Genomic DNA, 21,843 nt, shown 5'->3' on the forward strand with positions numbered 1-21,843 from the left:
TATTAGGTGATTTTGAGATTTTAAGCTTTTCAAATATCAATTTGAAAATTTAGAGATTTAATCTTGAAACTTGGTACTCAATTATTTTATTTCATCTTTGAGTAGTATTGAATAATTAAAGCGATATTATTTGTGTTACTAATTATTTAATCTAGCACTTTTAGCTCTAATTAGTTAATTAAGCAATATTTTCCACCTAATTATAACTACATTCACGCACACACCCTACACATACACACACACGTTGCATTAGTTGGAGAATAACTAGGGTTCTCGAGCCTCCTTTCAGCAGCCACCCTTTCCCCTTGCTAATTCCCGAAGATTTACGTTGGTTTTTCGAGCAAAATTTGTGCCACGAGTCGTCCAGATCGAGTCTCGCATTCCTTTGCATCGTTATCCGTCGTTTCATGAGTTTAATCATCGAGGACATATATATTCTTTCGTTTATGCATCGATCTTGTCACAGTATTTGTTTTGATGTTTATTGTGTGTAAAAATTCATGTGTGATATACAAAGTTTGTGCAAAAAATGATTGGATTGATTTTGAAACGATTTTTAGATCTCAAAAACCGAGTTTGCTGTCATTTTGCTTACTGTGAATTTTCTGTCAACTTTCTGGAAAAACTTTAAACATATAAAACGTAGTATCTTTTGACCCTTCGATTTGACATTAAATTCGTAATTTTTGAACAAGAAACGAGTGAGTTATGATCATTTTTGTGGGACTGCTCAAACTGTGAAATTTCTGTGTGACAAAACCCGTCACCCTCTGTTATTTTGAATTCTGCGACTTATAGGTTGGTTTTCTGGAAATTTTTCAGCATATGATTTGTAGTACTCTGCGTTATATTCGATCTGATAGCAAATTCTTAATTGTCTAATACGAAACAAGGAAGATATGATTTTTATCGTAAAATCGCACAAGCTGTGAAATTTCTGTATCACAAAACCCGTCACCATATGTCATTTTGAATTCTACGACTTATAGTTTGGTTTTCTGGAAATATTTTTCAGCATACGATTTGTAGTACTTTGTGTTATTTTTGATTCGGTAGTAAATTCGTAATTTTTTGATAAGAAATGAGATAGATATGATTTTTATCGTAAAACCGCTCAAGTTATGAAAATTTGTACATGTTCTTCACGTTTTCTCAAGTTTTGGTTACAGGCTTCGTTGGGATCTCCTGAATCTTTGCTGTTGTGGTTAGGGCAGCATATCCAGAGCGTTCCAACGAAGCCCTCGACGTTTTTAAGTGTGTTCGACGTGCAAAAAGAAAATGTTTTATTTTTTAGGTATGCTAAATATCTTGTGACCAACTATGAACTAGTTTGGAAGCCCGAGAACGTGTCCGAGAACCTCTCCACCCCGGTAAAGTATGACTGGGTTTTGATCGGGATTGGAAAGTAGTAAACTATGACCAGGGACCAATCCACCCGGTAAAGTATGACCGGAGATCTTATGTATGTGGTAGTAGACATCCATGTCAGCCCAATACCGTAGTTTAGTCTGATCAGACACATTTATGTATGAGTCACTTGCTTTGAAACATATCTCTATGCAAAATGATGATGCATGTTTAAGTATGTATGATTCAAGTATGTTTATGAAAATGTTTATGAAATTATGGCATATCTACGAGTATGTTTTATGTAAGTTTGTTCAAGTTTTAAATTATGTATGAGCTACTTTAAAATGCACGTGGTTTTATGATACGTTACTTGTTATTCTCAGTTTATACATGTTGAGTCTTTAAACTCACTAGACTTGATCGATGCAGGTGAGGACGAGTTTGAGAAGACGAGAGGCGGGGATTAGTTAGTTGGCTCGAACTGTGCGGTGTACTAACCCGATGATCGCTTAGTTTTCAAGGATTTTTATGCATGTTAATTCATTACTTTGATTTTTAAAGAAATTATTTCATGTTGCTTAAAGCAAGTACTTTTGCAAGCTCGTTATATTCTAAATATTTTGTCAAACATTTTATTTGTATTGTATTTTGAAAGATGATTACTTGTCTAAGAATATTTTTATTTTTCGCAAATTTTAAGTATGTTTAAAAATACGGTAAGTTACAAATAACCACTCAGATACATTTATATATTATATAAAGTAAATATTTATGATGAATTTTGTGTGAAGATAAAATTTAAGCCGTGTACCAATTGATTTATGAATATTTTGGGAAAATAGATCATAGAGTTATTGAATTGAATCAACAATTAAACTTAATGTTCAATTATTATTTTTTAAAAAAAATTTAATTGAATTCATAGGTCATTTCAAAAATTGATGGTGTGTGGTCCTTGAATTCACCATTGCTAACCCACCAAAAAAAATTCCAATCCTCTTAAAAGCAAACAGCAACCCTAATGTTCCACACAATTTCATGCATTCACTTTCTTTTTTATTCTTTTATTTTTGATGTAACAGCTTGATGAATAAATAACATGGCCAAATTGGAGGATCAGCTAACTCAAAATGAGCCATTCTATTTATGTGTTGCAGCTGAACTTCACCAAATGTTCATTAATTGGATGTGCATTTATGCTGTAATAAAAATGCTGCCATTACTGTTGTATTATTTATTAACATCAGAAGGAGAAACTAATAATAACCACAAATGCATGCAATGAGTTTTTGTCTGTAAAAGAACCCCCATAATAAATAAATCCATTAAATTTTGTGTTCTCTTCTGCAAAGCATGGGGAAAAGTTACAATTTAACCAACTTCACTCACCTACGTTCTCCAGGATCCATCCTCTCACAAAGTAATACACAAAATCACAAAGATTTTCAGAAGACTTTAACGGCGAGACGACACGCACATTCCCTTCCTTCCCATGTCTTTCTCTTACAACATTGCGGGTGCCAGAGTACGCTCATAAAAAAGATGGGTACGATCAAGTTTGTTATGGCCGAACCTTAAAACAGTTTAGCCGAATCAAAGAAGACATTATCTTTAGCATATAAACAGGCAGCCTACAGGCAGTGGAAATGCTTAAATATCTGGCTAAATCATGGAACTTTTTCAGATATGCAAGAAATGCTAATGTTATTTAGCAGCGGGATATTGACATTGTAACTATATATAATCTCAAAATCTTTGGCTGGAGGTCGGCCCATTGTGAAATTTTTATATTAGATCCACTAGATTACTCGTAGAGTATTACAAATGATACATCAGTTATATACCTTCAACGACAATGTACATCGAATAATAACAAGATAGTAACAGGATTAAAAGCAAAGCAGTGTTTTTGTCAAACAGCTTATTCATTGGTTAGCCTGAAATCTACACAAGATCATTTTGTCCCTCATTCAACAATAACATTACATCTCTTCGTAACCTTTCTTATTCAGTGCTTCCAAAACATGATCTTGATATTGCAAGAGCAATAGAAGAGAACACAGTAGCAAGGAAGTGAATCTTAAACGAGAGTTCGGCTCACAATTACGCCAACATGGTCTACACTTCGGAAACAGAAATGACAAAGAGGGAGCCGACAAAACTACTGCACAAATTTTTGAAACATAGAACCATTCTACGCAAAATCTTTGCTCTTTCACTACCTAACCAAAAAAATTAAGATGTCTCTTTTCCACTTACGGGTATTCTATTTAGGATGTTGCATTCAAATGGCGTTGATCTAAGGCAAGAAACCGCTTTATCTCGCTTATAACCGTTCCAACCGAATGAATATTACTAAAAAGTTATCTATTTTCTTTCTGAGAGCATAGTTGAACCCAGTTCATCAAATCCAAGGTGGATATTTCAAACATCAAAATGGAAACATATTTAACATTTGGGACAATTTTCTATTTGATAGCATTCTGTCTGAACACCTTATAAATCATAATCTCAGTCTTTTGGCTTAAAAAACGGCACTAAAGCTTTCTTTCCACAACAAATTGAACAGCCCACAGTTCCAAAGCCAAAGCACTTTCAAGTTACTTAGAAAGTAAATTAGAAATAGCCATTAGTTGATGCAATTGGACAGACAGGACCAATAAATATACATACAGAAAAAGAATCTGAATCATTCGTCAACACATAAAAAACCATACAAGTAGAAAGAAATATCCTCTGAATGTCAGAAAAGAATCATCTACTCAGCTAAAGTACATCAAAATTCAAATCGAACTCTAACCTCAAATATCACAAAATAGTCCAACACAACGCATTCAGAGAAGCCCTGAAATCAAAGAAGCCCAAACAATACAAACACCCCGAGTAATATGAGCCAAACAATGTGAACCAACAAAAGGGCCTGTCCCGCTGTGCCCGATCCGCCATTGCCAACCTCACAAACTCCCAATTTCTTGACGCGTGCTCCGGCGCAGTGAGCATCGGGGCATCCACACCAATAGGTGACGCCGTCATCCCCGCAAACCGGATCAGGCCGGAAACATTTCACCGGGCATGAATTTTGGTCCGTATTCGACGGGCAGAGGTCATTTTCCTGTGGATCGGAAGGTAGCTGTTTGATGACATCAGCGTCTGATCGGACAGTGGGAGCGAGAAGGGTGGCGAGAAGAACAACGAGGAATAAAACCGAGTAAGATGTTTCGGCGAACAACTGCATATCGGCGATCTTTAAGATATCAATTAAAGCTAACCGATTGAAAAATATATCCTTTGACTCGCACCTCTCCACGATAGCGATGAAAATGGTTTCTGGGTTCAGCGGAATTGGATTAAAAGTGCAAGATTTTCCATTCTAGGGTTTTGCTCTCATTGGTGGGAAATGATTTGGGCGTATTCAAGAAAGTGAGGAATTTCTTGTGGAAGATGTCAACAATGTGCTTATTCCGTTCCTTTTCTGCAAACCGTTTCAATTCAAAAGATTGGGTAAAGTTATTCTAAATGGAATATAATTTCTAATTTAAAAACTGGGGATTTTTTTTAAAATTAAATTTGTAATTAAAATTTTAAAATTTTTTCTTGTAGGTTAGATTATATGTATTTAAGCATAAATTTAAAAAAAATGAAAATAATCAAAGTAAAAAATAGCATTGATCAGTCTTCAATTCATGGATGTAATAATTTTGTGCTAACTTACTACTTGTTTAGTCATTGTATCATGGAAATAATCATTTATCGTGATCCTCGAAGCTTCTATCATCAGAGAAAATATTTTTTTAAAAAAAACAATCTAAAATATTATAGATCTTGATTTTATTTCGATTTTTTTCTGTATAATATCGATATCTTATGCAGTTTATTTTTATTTATTTATTCATTGTTCAGTACTTTTCTTGCGTATTAATATTTTGAATAAAAGTATGTAATTAAAAACATAAAAGAATACAATAATTTGTTATAGACATTCGACCATAAAACATTTGTATTTCTTCTCTAACTACGTAACCCAACCTAGAGTCTTAGACATACACGTTTCATATTTTTCTCGGCCTTAAAATTTTAAAGTCGACAACGTGGAATGCACTGACTTTATTCACCGTCGATTTATATATTTTTTCAGCTTTTGTCGTTATCGAAAGATCATATAACAATTTACATTCTCGTGGGATACAAAAGCAGCATGCACCATGTTTTTTACAAATCAACTCTCACATAAACAAAAATAACTATAATTAAACATAAGGCTCACAAATTGGATGAATCTGTGAGAACAAAAATGAGTTGAGGTTGATTGAGTTGTATTATTGGCTCTTAATCACTTCTTGTTCCATAAATGTCTCTAATTTCTTCAAATGCATTGGAAGTCTTTATTTGAACTCATTACCAAAATTTCTCGGAATAGTTGATTAGTAGGTGAACAAAGTCTGGTTATAGGTGACCCAATCCATCAACAATACAACCGATCTCTCCTGTTATTGCCAAAACTAATGACTTCAGGGAAAAGGTAATAAGCCCAAAATATCGGTCCAATGAGGATAAATACAAAAGGCCAACTCTATGTTTGCCATTAAAACCATCAATCATTATGAGTTACGACCCAATCCCACTAAATATTTGCTATTTTGAGATATCCATAAAATCAATTCAAGAATTTGAATCTTAAAAAAAAATGATTTGGAACCAAACAGCTTAGGTACATGCGTACGTGCGGCTTGATTTTAACTCCAAATCTTGTTACAATTCGAATGAATTGCATCTAATTTGTATTTGTAATGATGGAGTTCATAAATGCATATCTTAGTCACTTTATTCCAGAGCCTACGCTCTTACCTGTCTAGGATTTGGACTGGTTTTTCCTCGTAAGACAAGTCTGGAGTCAGCTGCAACGGCTCATAACTCAGAATGTGCAAAGGATTAGCCAGATATTTCCTCAGCATCGAGACATGGAACACATTGTGCACCCCGGCCAGATTCGGCGGAAGGACAACACGATAGGCTAATGTCCCTAACTCTGTCCAAAATTTCGAACGGTCCAATAAATCTTGGACTCAGCTTGCCTCTCTTCCCAAATCTCATCACCCCCTTCATAAGTGCTATCTTGACGAAAACGTGATCACCAACGGCAAATTCGAGATCTCTCCTCCTCTTATCAGCATAACTCTTCTGACGGCTTTGGGCAGTCTTCATTCTGTCACGAATCTTGACCACCACGTCTGCAGTCTGCTGAACTATCTCTGGACCAAGTTCTGCTCTCTCACCAACTTCATCCCAATGAACTGGTGATCTGCACTTCCTCCCATACAACGCCTCATAGGGAGCCATACCAATTGATGATTAGAAGCTGTTGTTGTATGTGAACTCCACTAGAGGTAGTCTAGACTCCCATGTTCCTTGAAAATCAATCATGCAGGCTCTCAGCAAATCCTCTAAAATCTGAATCACTCGCTCAGACTGACCATCTGTCTGCGGGTGAAAAGCTGTACTGAAAAGCAACTTTGTTCCCATGGCTGCATGTAAGCTCTTCTAGAAGGACGATGTGAATCTCGGGTCCTAGAAGGACGATGTGAATCTCGGGTCCCTGTCGGACACAATTGAAACTGGGAATCCATGTAGACGGACTATCTCTCTGATATAAAGCTCCGCATACTGCGTCATGGAGAAAGTCGTCTTCAATGGTAGAAAATGCGCTGACTTAGTGAGTCGGTCCACTATAACCCAAATAGAATTCGATCCTCTGACTGACCTCGGCAACCCAACCACAAAATCCATAGTAATGTTCTCTCATTTCCACTATGGGATAGGAAGTGGCTTAAGCATTTCTGCTAGCCTCTGATACTCTGTCTTCACCTGCTGACAAGTGAGGCATTCTGACACAAATCGGCGGATGTCCCTCTTCATCCCTGGCCACCAATACAAAATCTGGAGGTCCTTATACATCTTGGTACCTCCCGGATGGATAGAATACGGAGATGCGTGTGCCTCTGTCAAAATATCCTGTCTGATCGATTCACCACTAGGCACTCACATTCTACCTCTGTATCTCACAATGCCGTCTGTCACTGTGTAAAGAACACTGCCATTGGCTTCATCTTTTAGTCTCCATTTCTGTAGCTGCTCATCTGAAGACTGTCCTGCTCGGATACGGTCTAGCAAATCAGATTAGACAGCCTAGGGGCTCTGCCCTCACGATAAATCTCTAGACCAAACTTCTGAATCTCAGACTGAAGAGGTCTCTGCACTGACAACTGAGCTACAACTGCCATTTTCCTGCTCAATGCGTCTGCGACAACATTAGCCTTTCCCGGATGGTAGCTAATTTCGCAGTCGTAATCTTTTACAAGTTCCAACCACCGTCTCTGTCTCATATTCAACTCTTTCTGCGTGAAGAAATATTTGAGACTCTTATGATCGGTGAAAATCTGGCATTTCTCGCCGTATAGGTAGTGTCTCCAAATTTTCAGTGCGAAGACAACGGCGGCTAACTCCAGGTCGTGAGTCGGATAATTCTTCTCGTGCACCTTCAACTGCCTGGAAGCATAAGCTATGACCCGACCCTGCTACATCAATACTGCGCCTAACCCGAGCTTAGATGCATCGGTATATAATACGAAATCTCCTTGCCCTGACGGCATGGCTAGCACCGGCGCAGAAATAAGAGCTTGCTTCAACGTATCAAAGCTCTTCTGACACTCATCACACCACATGAATTTAGCATTCTTCTTGGTCAGGGAAGTGAGTGGCACTGCTATGGATGAAAATCCCCGAATGAACTTACGGTAGTAACTGGCTAAACCCAAAAAACTGCGGATTTCTGATGCGTTCTTTGGCTCAACCCATTCTTTAACAGCTGCTACTTTCGCTGGATCCACCTCGATTCCACTGCTAGATACTATATGCCCCAAAAATGCAACTTTCTGCAGCCAAAACTCGCACTTACTAAACTTTGCAAACAACTTACGGCTCTGCAAGGTCTGTAAAACTGTCCTCAAGTGCTGGCTGTGCTTCTCATGGCTCTTCGAGTATATAAGAATATCGTCAATGAATACTATGACGAACTGGTCGAGGAACGGCTGAAATACTCGGTTCATGAGGTCCATGAAAACAGCTGGAGCATTTGTCAATCCAAATGGCATCACCAAGAATTCGTAATGCCCGTATCTGGTCCTGAAAGCTGTCTTGTGAACATCTGCATCCTTCACTTTCAGCTGATGATACCCTGATCGAAGATCTATCTTAGAGAACACGGTAGCTCCCTGTAACTGATCAAACAAGTCTTCGATTCTAGGCAACGGGTACTTATTCTTGATCGTTACCTTGTTCAGCTCACGGTAATCGATGCACAGTCTCATGCTTCCGTCTTTCTTTTTCACAAAGAGCACTGGTGCGCCCCACGGTGAGAAACTCGGGCGGATCTCTGCTGGAGCTAATCTGTACGGTGCCTTAGAGATTGGCACTGTGCCTGGCATGAGATCGATTGCAAACTCCACCTCTCTATCTGGTGGAAGGCCTGCGACATCGTCTGGAAAGACGTCTGGGAAATCCCTGACTACTGGTACCCCTGAAATAGAAGGAGTGGGCACGTCCGGTGCTGAGATAACGCTGGCCAAGAAGGCCTGACACCCCTTCGAAATGAGTCTCCGTGCCTGCATGCAAGAGATCATACTGCGGGAAACTCCTCCACCTGGCTGGCTCAAAAAGAAACTGCTCCATGCCCGATGGTCTGACTAACACTGACCTCTTCTAAAAGTCGATAAGAACTCTGTTCTTAGTCAGCCAGTCCATTCCCAATATGATGTCGAATTCTGGCATCGGCAATAGGATTAAATCGGCATATACTAGGTGGCCATGTAGTTCTAGATCGATGTCTCTGACCACACTGGTAGCTAATAGCTCTTCCCCTGATGGGAATGTCACTGAAAAGTTCACGTCTAGGCCAATGGACTTGAGGTCCAAATGATTAGCAAAAGTCTCCGATATGAAGGAGTGAGTGGCCCCTGAGTCTATCAGTGCAGTTGTGGATAATCTCTTAACAAAAATGTTTCCTGAGATACGTTAGCACCACACAAAACTTATATCCCCAACATACAAACAGTAACCTAAAGCATAATAGAACTCCATATCCTATGTCACACAAAATATTACTGGCACGCTAATAATCCCAAGCAAGTTTCCACATGCATGGCAAAATAATACTGAGATTAGGTAGAAAAGGTTATCGGTCAGTAGTGTAGTCTGGGTTCGCCTCCTGAGCATGCATGGCGAAAACTCTCCCTTGAGTCGGTTGCTTCCACTGCGGGCACTCCTTCAGCATGTGGTCGCTAGCTCCACACTTGAAGCACTTGCCTGATCCATATAAGCACTGCCCCGGGTGCTGGTGGTTGCATTTAGGACACACTGGGTAAGCAACGGGCTTCTGAGGCGCCCCCTGCTGCTGAATTGGACCCTTGCCCTTTGGTGGTCCATGATACGGCTTCTTCCCTGGCGGTCCCTGATACGGTTTCTTGAACTGGGGCCTCTGATGCTGCTGCTGCTGGTGTTGCGGCGCTTGATAGGGCCTCTTGCTCTGTCTGTCAGCCTCAATGTCTCTTTGGTCCTGCTCTGCCGCTAAAGCTCTAGATACTGCGACGGCATACGAAGTAGGGCCGGCTACTCTCACATCACGGCACAAGATCGGCCGCAGTCCATCCATGAAATGCCTCAGTTTTGCTTGGGCATCATTCGCAATGAGGGGTACTTTGTAACACCCCCTCTCAAACTTTCTGACAAAATCTGCCACACTACTGTCTCCCTGTCTCAGCGTCATAAATTCCCTGGTCAGACGAGAGCGTACTTCTTCAGTGAAGTACTTGGCGTAGCACACCTCTTTGAATCCGTTCCACGACAGAGTCCGCAAGTTTACTGCCATTGATGCACTCTCCCATCATAATCTAGCATCCCCTGACAGCAAGAATGCAACACATCTGACCCTGACAGCAAGAATGTAACACATCTGACCCTGTCAGCGTCAGTCAGCTCCATAAAGTCAAATATTACCTCAATGGACTTGATCCATCCCTCAGCTACCATCGGGTCAGTAGTACCCGAAAACTCCTTCGGACTCATCCTCCTGAACCTCTCATATACTGCCTCTGGTCTAGGCCTCTCCTCGGGGCCTACAGCAGTCTGGTTCCTCGCAAACTGTGCAAAGAATTGCGTCATACCAGCAAGCATCTGCGCCTGCATATCTGGAGGTGGTGGTGGAGGATTGGTTCTTCCCTCATCTCGAGGCTCTCTGTCCTCCTCCCTAGCTTCCTGGTTAATCATACGTCTAGGAGGCATACTGTTCCAATGAATTACCCAACATGTAAACCCAACATGCATGAATATGATATAAATGACATACGATGCACGAAATTTGAACTTAAACATGAACATGCTGAAATCATGGCTCAATGCATACTACGTAGCATAAATTTTTGAAACTTTAAAACTTACAGACTTGAGGTGTGACCTCGTGAGCTTCTTGCGGCTGGCGGTAGGCGTAACCCTTTACAAGAACACCGCTCCGATACCAACTGTAAAGTACCGTACTTTTCATACTCAAAATTTGCGGAAAAATTTAAAATTTTCTTAAACATAAAATAACCTTCAAAGTCTGCCATAAAATATCCCAACCAAGTCCCCCATAAGACATGGTTGTTCAAAATACTACAATAAAATTTTTTCACAAAAGGTTTGCTCAAAGTGTTTCCCTCAAAACATGAAATCAAAGTAAATTAACATTTGCATAAAAACATAAACGTTGCGGTCCTCGGGTTAGCCTCCCGCTCAGTCCAAGCCTGCCCCTTGGTCGCCACCTCCTGTCTCCTCATCAACATACTCACCTGCATCGATCAAGTCTAGTGAGTCTAAAGACTCAACACGTAAAAACTGGGAAATAGCGAGTACTGCATAATAAAATCGCATGCAACTTTAAAATAGAACATACATACTTGAACTTGAATTTGCGTACTAAAACTTGAACATACATACGTAACATAGACGTGCCATAATGTGAAAACTTGTCATAAAGATACTGCATACTAGAACATACATAACTTCATCATTTTGCGTAGAGGCATGTTTCAAAGCAAGTGACCCATAACATAATAAATGCCTGATCAGACAAACCTACAGTACTGGGCTGACAGGGACGTATCCACTGCCACAAACATGAGATCCCCGTTCATAATTTAACGGGCTGGTTGGTCCCCGTTCATAATTTAACGCTTTCCAACCTCGATCTAACCCGTTCATAATTTAACGGGCGGATTGGTCCACGTTCATAATTTAACGCTTTCCAATCATAAACATAATTTGGTCACAAGACATTTAGCATACCTCAAAAACTTAAAATATTTACTTGCACGTCACACATACTTACTTGGCGTTGTGGGGTTCGTTGGACTCCGACTGGGGCCGTTGCTGCACATAATGACATGAAATTTCATACCTAACTTGCATAACTTAGACTTCGAAATCATGCTTACTCACATGCTCATTCTATCCCTTAGGATGTTTTAGATTTTCCCATGACTCGACCTTGTAAAACATCGTGTTAAACCATAGCATAAAACCTCGAACCGAACCTTAAGTGATAAAAGAATTTAACCCAAAACTGAAGGTACACGGACCCCGTGCCCAGGTCCGGCCCCGGGTCCGTGTAGGTTCGCTAAGTTATGTGCGTGAAGAAGAATAAGGCATGGACCCCGTCTCTAGGTCCGGGTAAGGGTCCGTGTAGGTGCGGAAAAATGACACTCCTGAAGGAACAAAGGCACGGACCCCGTGGAGAGGTCTGGGTGAACATCCGTGTAGACACTGCAAACATACATCGAGTGAAACACAAAGGCACAGGACCCCAGTGCCCTCATCCGTGTAGGGGTCCGTGCTGACTCGCAAAAACGACACTGAAGGAATAACAAAGGCACGGACCCCAGTTTCAGGGTCCGGCTAGACACTGAACGACGAAACCTGCGTGCAAAACTTAGTGTGATGTTTCCTTCTCCCCAACCAAACCAAATGACCACGGATCAATACCCCGAGACACATCCTTGTACGCTACGGCATTGTACCAACCCAAGTAAGCCATTAAAATATTTCCCAGGAGCAACAATCAACAACAACAACGACACGACCTGAAATTCGTCACCATTATTCTCCCTACGACTTTTGATTCAACCTGGTGCCTAACGACATGAACGGTGATCCAAATACCAACCCAACATCATAAAAATCATACCTAGACATAGCAACGATCGCCCGTTGATCCCCAACGAAGCCTGCAACAAAAAAACTTCAAGAAACGCATCAATAACAAAATTTTCTGGAATTCACAGTTTGAGCAGTCTCACGAAAAACACCATAACTCACTCAATTTTCACCCAAAAATCTCGAATTTTATATCAAATCGAAGGCATCAAAAAGTTCTACAATTTTCTGGTTGAAAGTTTTCTCAAAATCTCGACTGAAAATTCTCAGTTTCAACCAGAACAGTAAAACGTGATTTTTGATTCCTAAAATGGTTTCAAAAGTGATCCCAACACAATTGCTCAAACTTCTACACGTCGCACACATGGTTTTACGCATAAATAACAACGCACGCATAATATGACATGATCGATGCATCAAGAACAGAATATACGTGTCTTTTGATATATAAAAAAATATCGAACGACGTCACCAAAGCGGAGATAGGAGCGAGGTTGATCCGGGACGATTGTGCAACGATTTTCTTGAAATAAAATCGCCGAAAACTTGCTGGAAAATAGAGGGGAAGGGGGCGGCTGCTTGTTCTCTCAAGAACCCTAAGTTTTCTTTCTTTTAAAAATCTGAAAAATAAAAGTGTGTGTGTGTTGTGTGTTTTACGTGCAGTGTGTGTGTTTGGCTAGATTAGGGGATTAAAATTTGGCTTAATTAAATAATTAACATACTAATAAAATGCTAATTTAAATGCTAGTTAAAATGTTACTCAATTAACAAATTAAATAGAATACTATATCTACACCCTTTTTAAATATAATCCCCTAATTGGAATAAAACACACTAAATTTTAAACAAACTCTTAATTTAAAATAACACACACCAAAAGGCTAATTTTAAAAGTTTTAAACTCTTAAACCACTACATACGTAAATTAGGCTTTAAAATGCTATGCTAAATAACTTTATTTAAAATGCTCATCCATAACTTAAAATAAAATACCACATTTTTAAATTGCCAGAAATCGTCACCGGGTCTTTTCCTCAATCCCGCTTCGAATGAACGCCTGAAACTATGAAACTCGAAAAACATTTTAACGTGCATCACATATACATAAATAATTTAAAATAATGCATTCAAATAAATCATGCATGGCTTAAAACTCATTTTAAAATTAATTAAATGATTACTAATTAAATAAATGCATGAGTTATACGTGTACTGAATTTGGGCACTACAGTAACCTCCAAAGCGTTTTTATACTAAGAGATATGCAAAAAAAAAAAAAAATAGTGTTGTTGTTTTATGGAACATGACAAAGAGATGTAGAAAGGTTTTCTCCATATATCCACGAGTATTCATATTTCAAAGTGGATCTTGGTAAAGTAAGAACAATGGCTTGTTATCAAATTGATGAAGTAATTTGTTTCCTCGACAGTTTGAAAGCAATACTTTGTTGGCATCGGTGGCTTCCAATGGCAACGATAAGTCCAGAGATCAAAAGGTTTTTGAATTCCTAATTTAACGCCGTTGTAGTTAATTTAATTTAGATGTGCGATCTCAACTACCTCATGCAGAATTTACGGAGGCTTGCTCAAAATCGTGAAGCTGCAAGAAAAATCCTCTTGAGAAAGAAGGTTAGATTTTTAGTAAGCGAATCATTTGCGTCTCATTTTTTGCTTCAAATGTTTCATTCTGTCTTATGTAGTTCTCTCCTATTACTAACCTCTGGTCATAAGCTGCATAACTGGGTTCTCTTCTCATAAAATTTCGTGGTCAGTTTGTACATATTAATGAAACAAGATTTTTTCTGTTTATTATCCTTTTGTTGCATTTTGATTCAGCAGTTGGAATATTAAAAAGTTAAAGATTTGTTCTTCGTATTAGCATATGAGTGCCATTCTCTGCCTATCATACTGACTATGTGGAACATCAATTAAGAAGAGTCGTTGGACCATTGTCTAGTTTAAAAGATGGCAAAAACTTGTGTAAGATGGTCTCATGGGTCGTATTTCGTGAGACATGTTTCTTATTTGGGTTATCCATGAAAAAATATTACTTTTTATGCTAAGAGTATTACTTTTTATCGTGAATATCGGTAGGAATGACCCGTCTCACAGATAAAGATTCGTGACAACGTCTCACAAGATACCTACTCTTAAAAGATTTAGTTTGTATGTTACCATCTACTCTATGATTAATTAAAATGACAAGCATTTGGTTATGTACCATAACTATGTAGATTATCATGCTTTATTAGGAAAAATGAAATTTTGGTTATCTATGTTTTTTTTCCATTTTGGTCATCTACATTGTCAAATTTCAGTCTTAATCCTATATTTTTTATTTTCATCTGGAGTACTAACGTGGAACAATACACCTCAGCGTGACATTGATGTCAAATCAATATCACATTGAAAAAATGACTAAAATTTAAAAAAAAGGAATGTACATTTGCTTAAAAGCACAAGCTTAAGGACATAAGAAGAAGAGTGTCTACTAATAAGAAGATAAAGCATGCCTTGAATAGAAATGAGACAAATTAAGTAAAAAAACAGAACTCCTTTTCTCCATAAGATTCTAGATTTTTCTAAATCAATGCAGTACAATTGACCCAAATCAGGAGGTTATAATTTTCTTGAATATATGTTACCTTTATTTTTCATTTTCAATTTTTGTCTTGTATGTGAACCGCATGCGTAGTGACCTGGAAATTTTAGGTGATTAGATTTGCACCAACGGAAACCATAAACTTTAATATATGATGCATCACAAGGAGCTATTGTGAGGAATAGCCGTTCCAGAATCACCTACTAAACAAGAGCTAAGCATGCAATTAATCTAAATAACAATAATCAGAGATAATTGCAAAAATGTTCAATAAAGAATAGTTATACAATCCAATCGAAGTCCAGAATAATTCAAACTAAAATATACGGTACAATCATATTGGATCAACATAATACTGATAAACTAAATCAACCGGCTACTCAACGTCCTCTTCCTCCTCCTGAGGCCTGCTCTGTGGGAATGGGGTGTCCAAGATAAACAAAACTGAGGATGTGAGCGATAAGAACACCCAGTACAAAAGCATGATTATATAAACATATATGATATACACATGCTATGACACAATACCAGGGTAGTCAAGAAACATGAATCACAAAAGATCTCAACATGTTCAGTCTAGAGGCGCCAAGTGGATAGTGCCGTGTGGTACTCCTCTGGGTCACTACATCCACTACAAGATCAGACTTGGACCTGAAATGTCCCGGATCACCGAAGCCCTCCCAACCCGTCGGCCACTGTGTACTCTCGGTGTCTATGCGTCCACAAGACAGGGCTGAGCGGCCCCACAAGATATAGCTTATCTCGAAAGAGATACAGTTCAACAGTAAAGGCTATCATGAAGGAGATACGGCTCAAAATGAAATGCAACATGCATCATAAAGCGCGACATAATAGCATGCATCATATGACATATATCAATGCAGTAAATAATCATGCAACACATATAAGAATGTATACTCGACCAGGATATCTCGGATATTACTTTTGTACCTCTGTCACTGCAATCCTAATCCACAGGAAAAACCAGAACAACCAGGTCTAGTCCAAGCCTTCGTCTGTCATCAGCCGGCTGATGACGATGCTCTGAGTCCAACTCGTCCAAGTTCGAACAGTTCGTTCCCTGACTGCTTCCCCTAGTTGCCCTGTTCGGACTACTCTACTCAGCTCTCGGACTGCTCTGCTTTGTACGGACTGCTTTGCTTTGCTCGGATTGCTCTGCTCTGACCTTCTCGGACTGCTCAGCTCTGTCCGGGCTGCTCTGCTCTGATCTAACCTGCCCAGGCTGCTCTACTCTGTCCGAACTGCTCAACTCGGACTGCTTAGCTTTGACCTGTCTGCACTGCTCAGCTCTGTCTGGGCTGCTCTCTAAGATGACTAGAACTTGCCCTATAAACACACAATACCCCCTTCATAGTGATAAATCCTATGGCCTATTTATAGACCTTAGTTCGGGACTCCCGAGTCCCTTTTATGCATGGACGTGTCAACATAATGCCAAGCACTTTGATACCTGTCCGGCCACCTGTCACACGGCCACAAGCACAAAGACACCTGTCCCAACTTGTAACACGTTACTGGACACCTCAGCTCACTATCCCGACCCCCAACTTCGATCCCTAACCAACAACCCAGTTCAGACATATTCCCTAGCACCAGCTCAGACATATTCCTTAACACCAGTTCGGACTTATCCTCTAGCACCAATTCGGACTTATTCCCTAGCACCAGTTCGGCTCAGCCACTTCTGCTCAGCCAAGTCTGTTCAGCCACTACCTAGGCTTCCATGACTTCTGACGTCAGGCATGTCTTTTGAAATCAGCTATGGCGGTTCCAATGTCAATTAACACATGATTTACTTAATTAAAGACATTTAATCATGTTTAGTTAATTTAGAAGAATTCGGGCTACTACAGCGTGACGATGTGATATTATATCACCATGTTTCATAAAATTGAACGCCCTTCTCAATTTGTTGATTTTACTTATAGGCCGCTCTAGATTATGAGTATTGGCCTTTGTTGGTATAAATGAAATAAGAAGAGTGTTGAAAAGAAAAGTGAGTGAGACTTGTCCCACATCAGAAAAGGAGACAACTTGGGTCTTCCTTATAAACTCTAAGTTTGAGTCAGGGGTTTGGGCCCCAAGGGGTACCAGAAGTTTTTAGAAGGGGGAAGACGCTAATAGGATGTGTCTTGGTGAAACACACGCGCGCGCTCTCGGCTCGGCCCGGCCCGGTTCGGTGCGGTGCGATCTTTTGACCATATTAATTTTTTTGGACAAAATTTATTTGAATGTAATTTTGTTGACAAGCACCTACAAAGGAAAAACAGAAGCCAGCATGCATGTGAGAGCATTTTACAGAAGATGCCGCGCATATGCGCGTCTAGAATCCGCGCACATGCGCGTAACTTGCTGGTTTTTGCGCACATGGGTAGAACAAGGCGTGCATATGCACGCATAAGGCAGAACAAGGCGTGCATATGCGCACATAAGGACGCGCATATGCACGACCCTTTCTTGAAATCTGCGCTGCAAAGCTGTGCGCGCGTCCATTCATTTTTTCACCAGATGGTTGCCTCGGAAAGGTGGTTTTCAACCACACAACATGTCCCTTGATTAACCAATGCATACTATGTAAAAAATAATGTGCCTCTTCTACACATCCAGTCGAAAAAGTTGTGCCTCTTCGTCGCATCCGGTGATCATCTACAAATAATTCCTCAAACCATTTCAATAGGCTGCTGATCATTTTCGAATTTCTTGTCATATTGCTGCACTCATTTTCGTTTTATATACTTGAAAGCTCCTGCATATTTTGTTCGTTGTTTCGAGACTTGTAGTGCTGCAAAATCTCGAATTGAAGTCGTTGTATCTTGGAGACGATTGCCTACAATGTATAGCACTATATACGGGCAATTTCGTCTTGCGGAAAAAATTTTTTCTTTGCCTCGACTTAACATTGTTGCTGCTCCTTTTCAGAAACGAGTGTCATATATACTACAATCGCAAGACGAAACTTATTTCTGTTCTTTTCTCGTTCGTTTCTGAAAATGTCGACTCCTCCTACTGATCCTGCGCCAGTGCATACCATCCCTGCTGCTCCTGCACACGGAGAAAAGCCTGCAAAGTTTTTTGGTGCCGACTTTAAACGTTGGCAGCAGAAAATGCTCTTCTACCTCACCACTCTAAGCCTATCGCGATTCCTAAAAGGAGGATCCCCATGTCATTGCTGCGGATGATGCTGACACCCAACGAAGATCTGCTCTCGATGCATGGAACCACAGTGACTTTCTCTGCCGCAACTACATACTCAATGGCCTCGATGACACATTATACAGTGTCTACTGTTCTATTAAAATCGCCAAGGAACTATGGGACTCCTTAGAAAAGAAAGACAAAACAGAATACGCATGAATCAAGAAGTTCGGGGTTGGCAAATTCCTAGACTTCAAAATGGTGGACGCCAAATCTGTAATAAGCCAGGTACAAAAAATTCAAATTATTATTCATGACTTATTGGTAGAGGGGATGGATATCAATGAACCATTTCAAGTGGCGGCCATAATTGAGAAATTGACACCAATGTGGAAAGAATTCAAGAACTACCTTAAGCACAAGCGCAAGGAGTTGAAACTTGAAAATTTGATTGTGAGGCTTCGAATTGAAAAGGATAGTCGAATTTCTGAAGCCAAAACACACAAAAGAGTAATGGAGGCAGAAGCCAAGGCAAACCTGACAGAATCTAGTACTAGTCACAAGAGAAAGTGCCCTACAAATGAGAAGAAACGAGGGCAGACCAAGAAGTTCAAAAGAACTTGCTACAACTGTGGCAAACCAAATCATATGGCCAAGGACTGTCGTCTTCCAAGGAAAGACAACAAACATCAGAAACTAAGGCAAGCCAATGTCATCAAAGATAGGAATGTACCAATAGATCTATCACAACTTGTTCTGTCCGCAGTTGTGTTTGAAACCAATTTGGTGGATAATCCAAGGGAATGGTGGGTAGATACCAGATCCACTAGCCACATCTGTGCTGAAAAGAAAATGTTCTCATCCTACACTACTGTAAGTGATAGGAAATTGTTTATGGGGAACTCTACGACGTCTGAGGTCGTAGAAATTGGCAAAGTGGTATTGAAGATGACTTCCGACAAAGAGATATCATTGATGAATGTGCTGCATGTGCTAGACATTCAAAAGAATTTGGTTTCTGGATCCTTGTTAAGTAAGGCTGGCTTTAAACTTGTGTTTGAATCGGACAAATTTGTCCTAACTAAGAATGGAGTATTTGTAGGAAAAGGGTACCAAGATAATGGTCTCTTCAAAATGAATGTAATGAATGTTTACCGCCACGAGGCGAAGAATAAAGTTAATGATTCTGTTTACTTGTTTGAAAGTTCTAATTTATGGCATGAAAGATTAAGACATGTTAATTTCAACACATTACAAACACTTGCAAACTTAAATGTGCTACCTGCATTTAAAAGAAATCCACGAGATAAGTGTGAGATTTGTGTTGAAGCAAAGATGGCCAAAACTCCATTCCATTCTGTGACAAGAAATACTAAACCACTTGAATTAATTCACACTGACGTATGTGATTTAAAACTTGTGCAAAATCGAGGTGGCAAAAAGTATTTCATAACATTCATTGATGATTGCACCAGGTTTTGTTACGTCTATCTATTGAAAACCAAGGATGAAGCTATAGAAGCTTTCAAAAATTATAAGAATGAGGTTGAGAATCAATTGAGTACAACAATCAAAATGATTCGAAGTGACTAGAGGTGGAGAGTATGTCGCACCATTTAAAGAATTTTGCACTAACTCTGGCATAATTCATCAAACTATGGCACCATACTCACCTCAATCAAACGAAGTTGCAGAATGTAAAAATCGTACTCTTAAGGAGATGATGAACGCGTTGTTAATAAATTCTGGCTTACCTCAAAACCTGTGGGGAGAAGCAATATTATCTGCAAACCACATTCTTAATAAAATACCACACAAAGGGAAAGATGAAACTCCATATGAGTTATGGAAGGGTCGCAAACCATCTTACAAATACCTAAAAGTGTGGGGGTGTTTGGCTAAAGTAGAGATACCCAAGTCCAAAACAAGTTAAAATTGGACCCAAAACTGTTGACTGCATTTTTATTGGATATGCATATAATAGTAGCGCATATAGGTTTTTGGTACATAAGTCAATGATTCCTGATATTAATGAAGGAACAATTATGGAATCAAGGAATGCAATATTCTTTGAAACCAACTTTCCTTGTAAGGAAAGAAAAGAATGTTCTATTAAACGTTCTTATGAATCTACTATTGATTCTAAAGAAATCAATGAAGAACCAAGACGTGGTAAAAGAGCTAGAGTTGAAAAGTCCTTTGGTCCTGATTTTCTGACTTACATGTTAAATGATGAACCAAGAACTATTCAAGAAGCTCTATCCAATTCAGAAGCTCCTTTCTGGAAAGAAGCAATAAATGATGAAATAGATTCCATCATGCATAATTATACTTGGGAGTTGACTGATCTCCCTCCGGGATGTAAGCCTTTAGGATGCAAATGGATCCTTAAAAGGAAATACAAAGAAGATGGATCTATAGATAAATACAAAGCACGATTGGTAGCTAAAGGGTTCAAACAAAAGGAAGGATATGACTTCTTTGACACATACTCTCTAGTAACTAGGATTACATCCATTCGTTTCTCATAGCTATTGCTGCGTTGCATAACCTTGAGATTCACCAAATGGATGTGAAGACAGCCTTCTTGAATGGAGAACTGGAAGAGAAAATATATATGGAACAACCCCGAGGGATTTGTCGTACACGGACAAGAAAAGAAGGTATGTAAACTTGTCAAGTCTCTATACGGACTTAAACAAGCACCTAAGCAATGGCATGAAAAATTTGACACCACAATGAAGTCAAATGGTTTCAAAATCAACGAATGTGATAAATGCGTTTATATTAAAGGTAATGCAAAAGCCTATGTTATTGTGTGCCTCTATGTAGACGATATGTTGATTATGGGAAGTAATCATGAGTTGATTATAAATACCAAGAATATGCTGAAAAAGTCTTTTGAAATGAAAGACTTGGGGCTATGTGATATTATATTAGGGATTAAAATCTCTAGAATACCTGATGGAATTATTTTATCACAAACCCACTATATTGAAAAGGTACTTGAAAATTTTAGTGCCTTAAACAGTCGTCCTGCTAGAACACCTATAGATTTAGGTGTTCACTTAGCAAAGAATCGAGGAGATCCTGTCTCACAACTTGAATATGCAAGGATAATTGGTAGTCTAATGTTCTTGACTAACTGTACTCGTCCGGATCTTGCATATTCAGTGAACAAATTAAGTAGGTTCACAAGTAATCCAAGTAAGGAACATTGGAAAGCCTTAACAAGAGTGCTTGGATATTTAAAATATACATTGAACTATGTTTTGATATATACAAAATATCCTGCAGTCTTAGAAGGTTATTGTGATGTCAATTGGATATCTGATACAAAAGACTCCAAATCCACTAGCGGATATGTATTCACAATAGGTGGAGGAGCAGTGTCATGGAAATCATCTAAACAAACATGCACAGCTCGATCTACTATGGAATCTGAGTTTATTGCCTTAGATAAAGCTGGGGAAGAAGCCGAATGGCTGAGAAATT

The 21,843-nt window shown here is 39.3% G+C and overlaps 1 protein-coding gene across 2 annotated transcripts; it reads right to left on the reverse strand.

The window, feature by feature from the left end:
- Positions 1–2,694: 2,694 nt before the first annotated feature.
- Positions 2,695–4,849, reverse strand: LOC142533851 (uncharacterized). Of its 2 annotated transcripts, XR_012816831.1 has the most exons (2): positions 4,151–4,849; positions 2,695–2,923 (listed from the first exon to the last, which is right to left on the reverse strand). XR_012816831.1 is itself a non-coding variant. In XM_075640761.1 (1 exon), the coding sequence occupies exon 1, from the start codon at positions 4,583–4,585 to the stop codon at positions 4,202–4,204; it is 384 nt and encodes a 127-aa protein (XP_075496876.1). In that variant the 5' UTR covers positions 4,586–4,849; the 3' UTR covers positions 4,017–4,201. The 2 variants fall into 2 exon arrangements, 1 of the variants encoding a protein (XP_075496876.1); XM_075640761.1 differs by lacking the exon at positions 2,695–2,923 and having other exon boundaries at positions 4,017–4,849.
- Positions 4,850–21,843: the final 16,994 nt, after the last annotated feature.

The sequence above is a fragment of the Primulina tabacum genome, chromosome 18, assembly GCF_025594145.1.
Source record: "Primulina tabacum isolate GXHZ01 chromosome 18, ASM2559414v2, whole genome shotgun sequence".
Taxonomy (NCBI): domain Eukaryota; kingdom Viridiplantae; phylum Streptophyta; class Magnoliopsida; order Lamiales; family Gesneriaceae; genus Primulina; species Primulina tabacum.

Bases quoted from the DNA above. Each gene is read 5' to 3' on its own strand.
- LOC142533851 (XM_075640761.1), bottom strand. From the start codon at position 4,585: ATGCAGTTGTTCGCCGAAACATCTTACTCGGTTTTATTCCTCGTTGTT.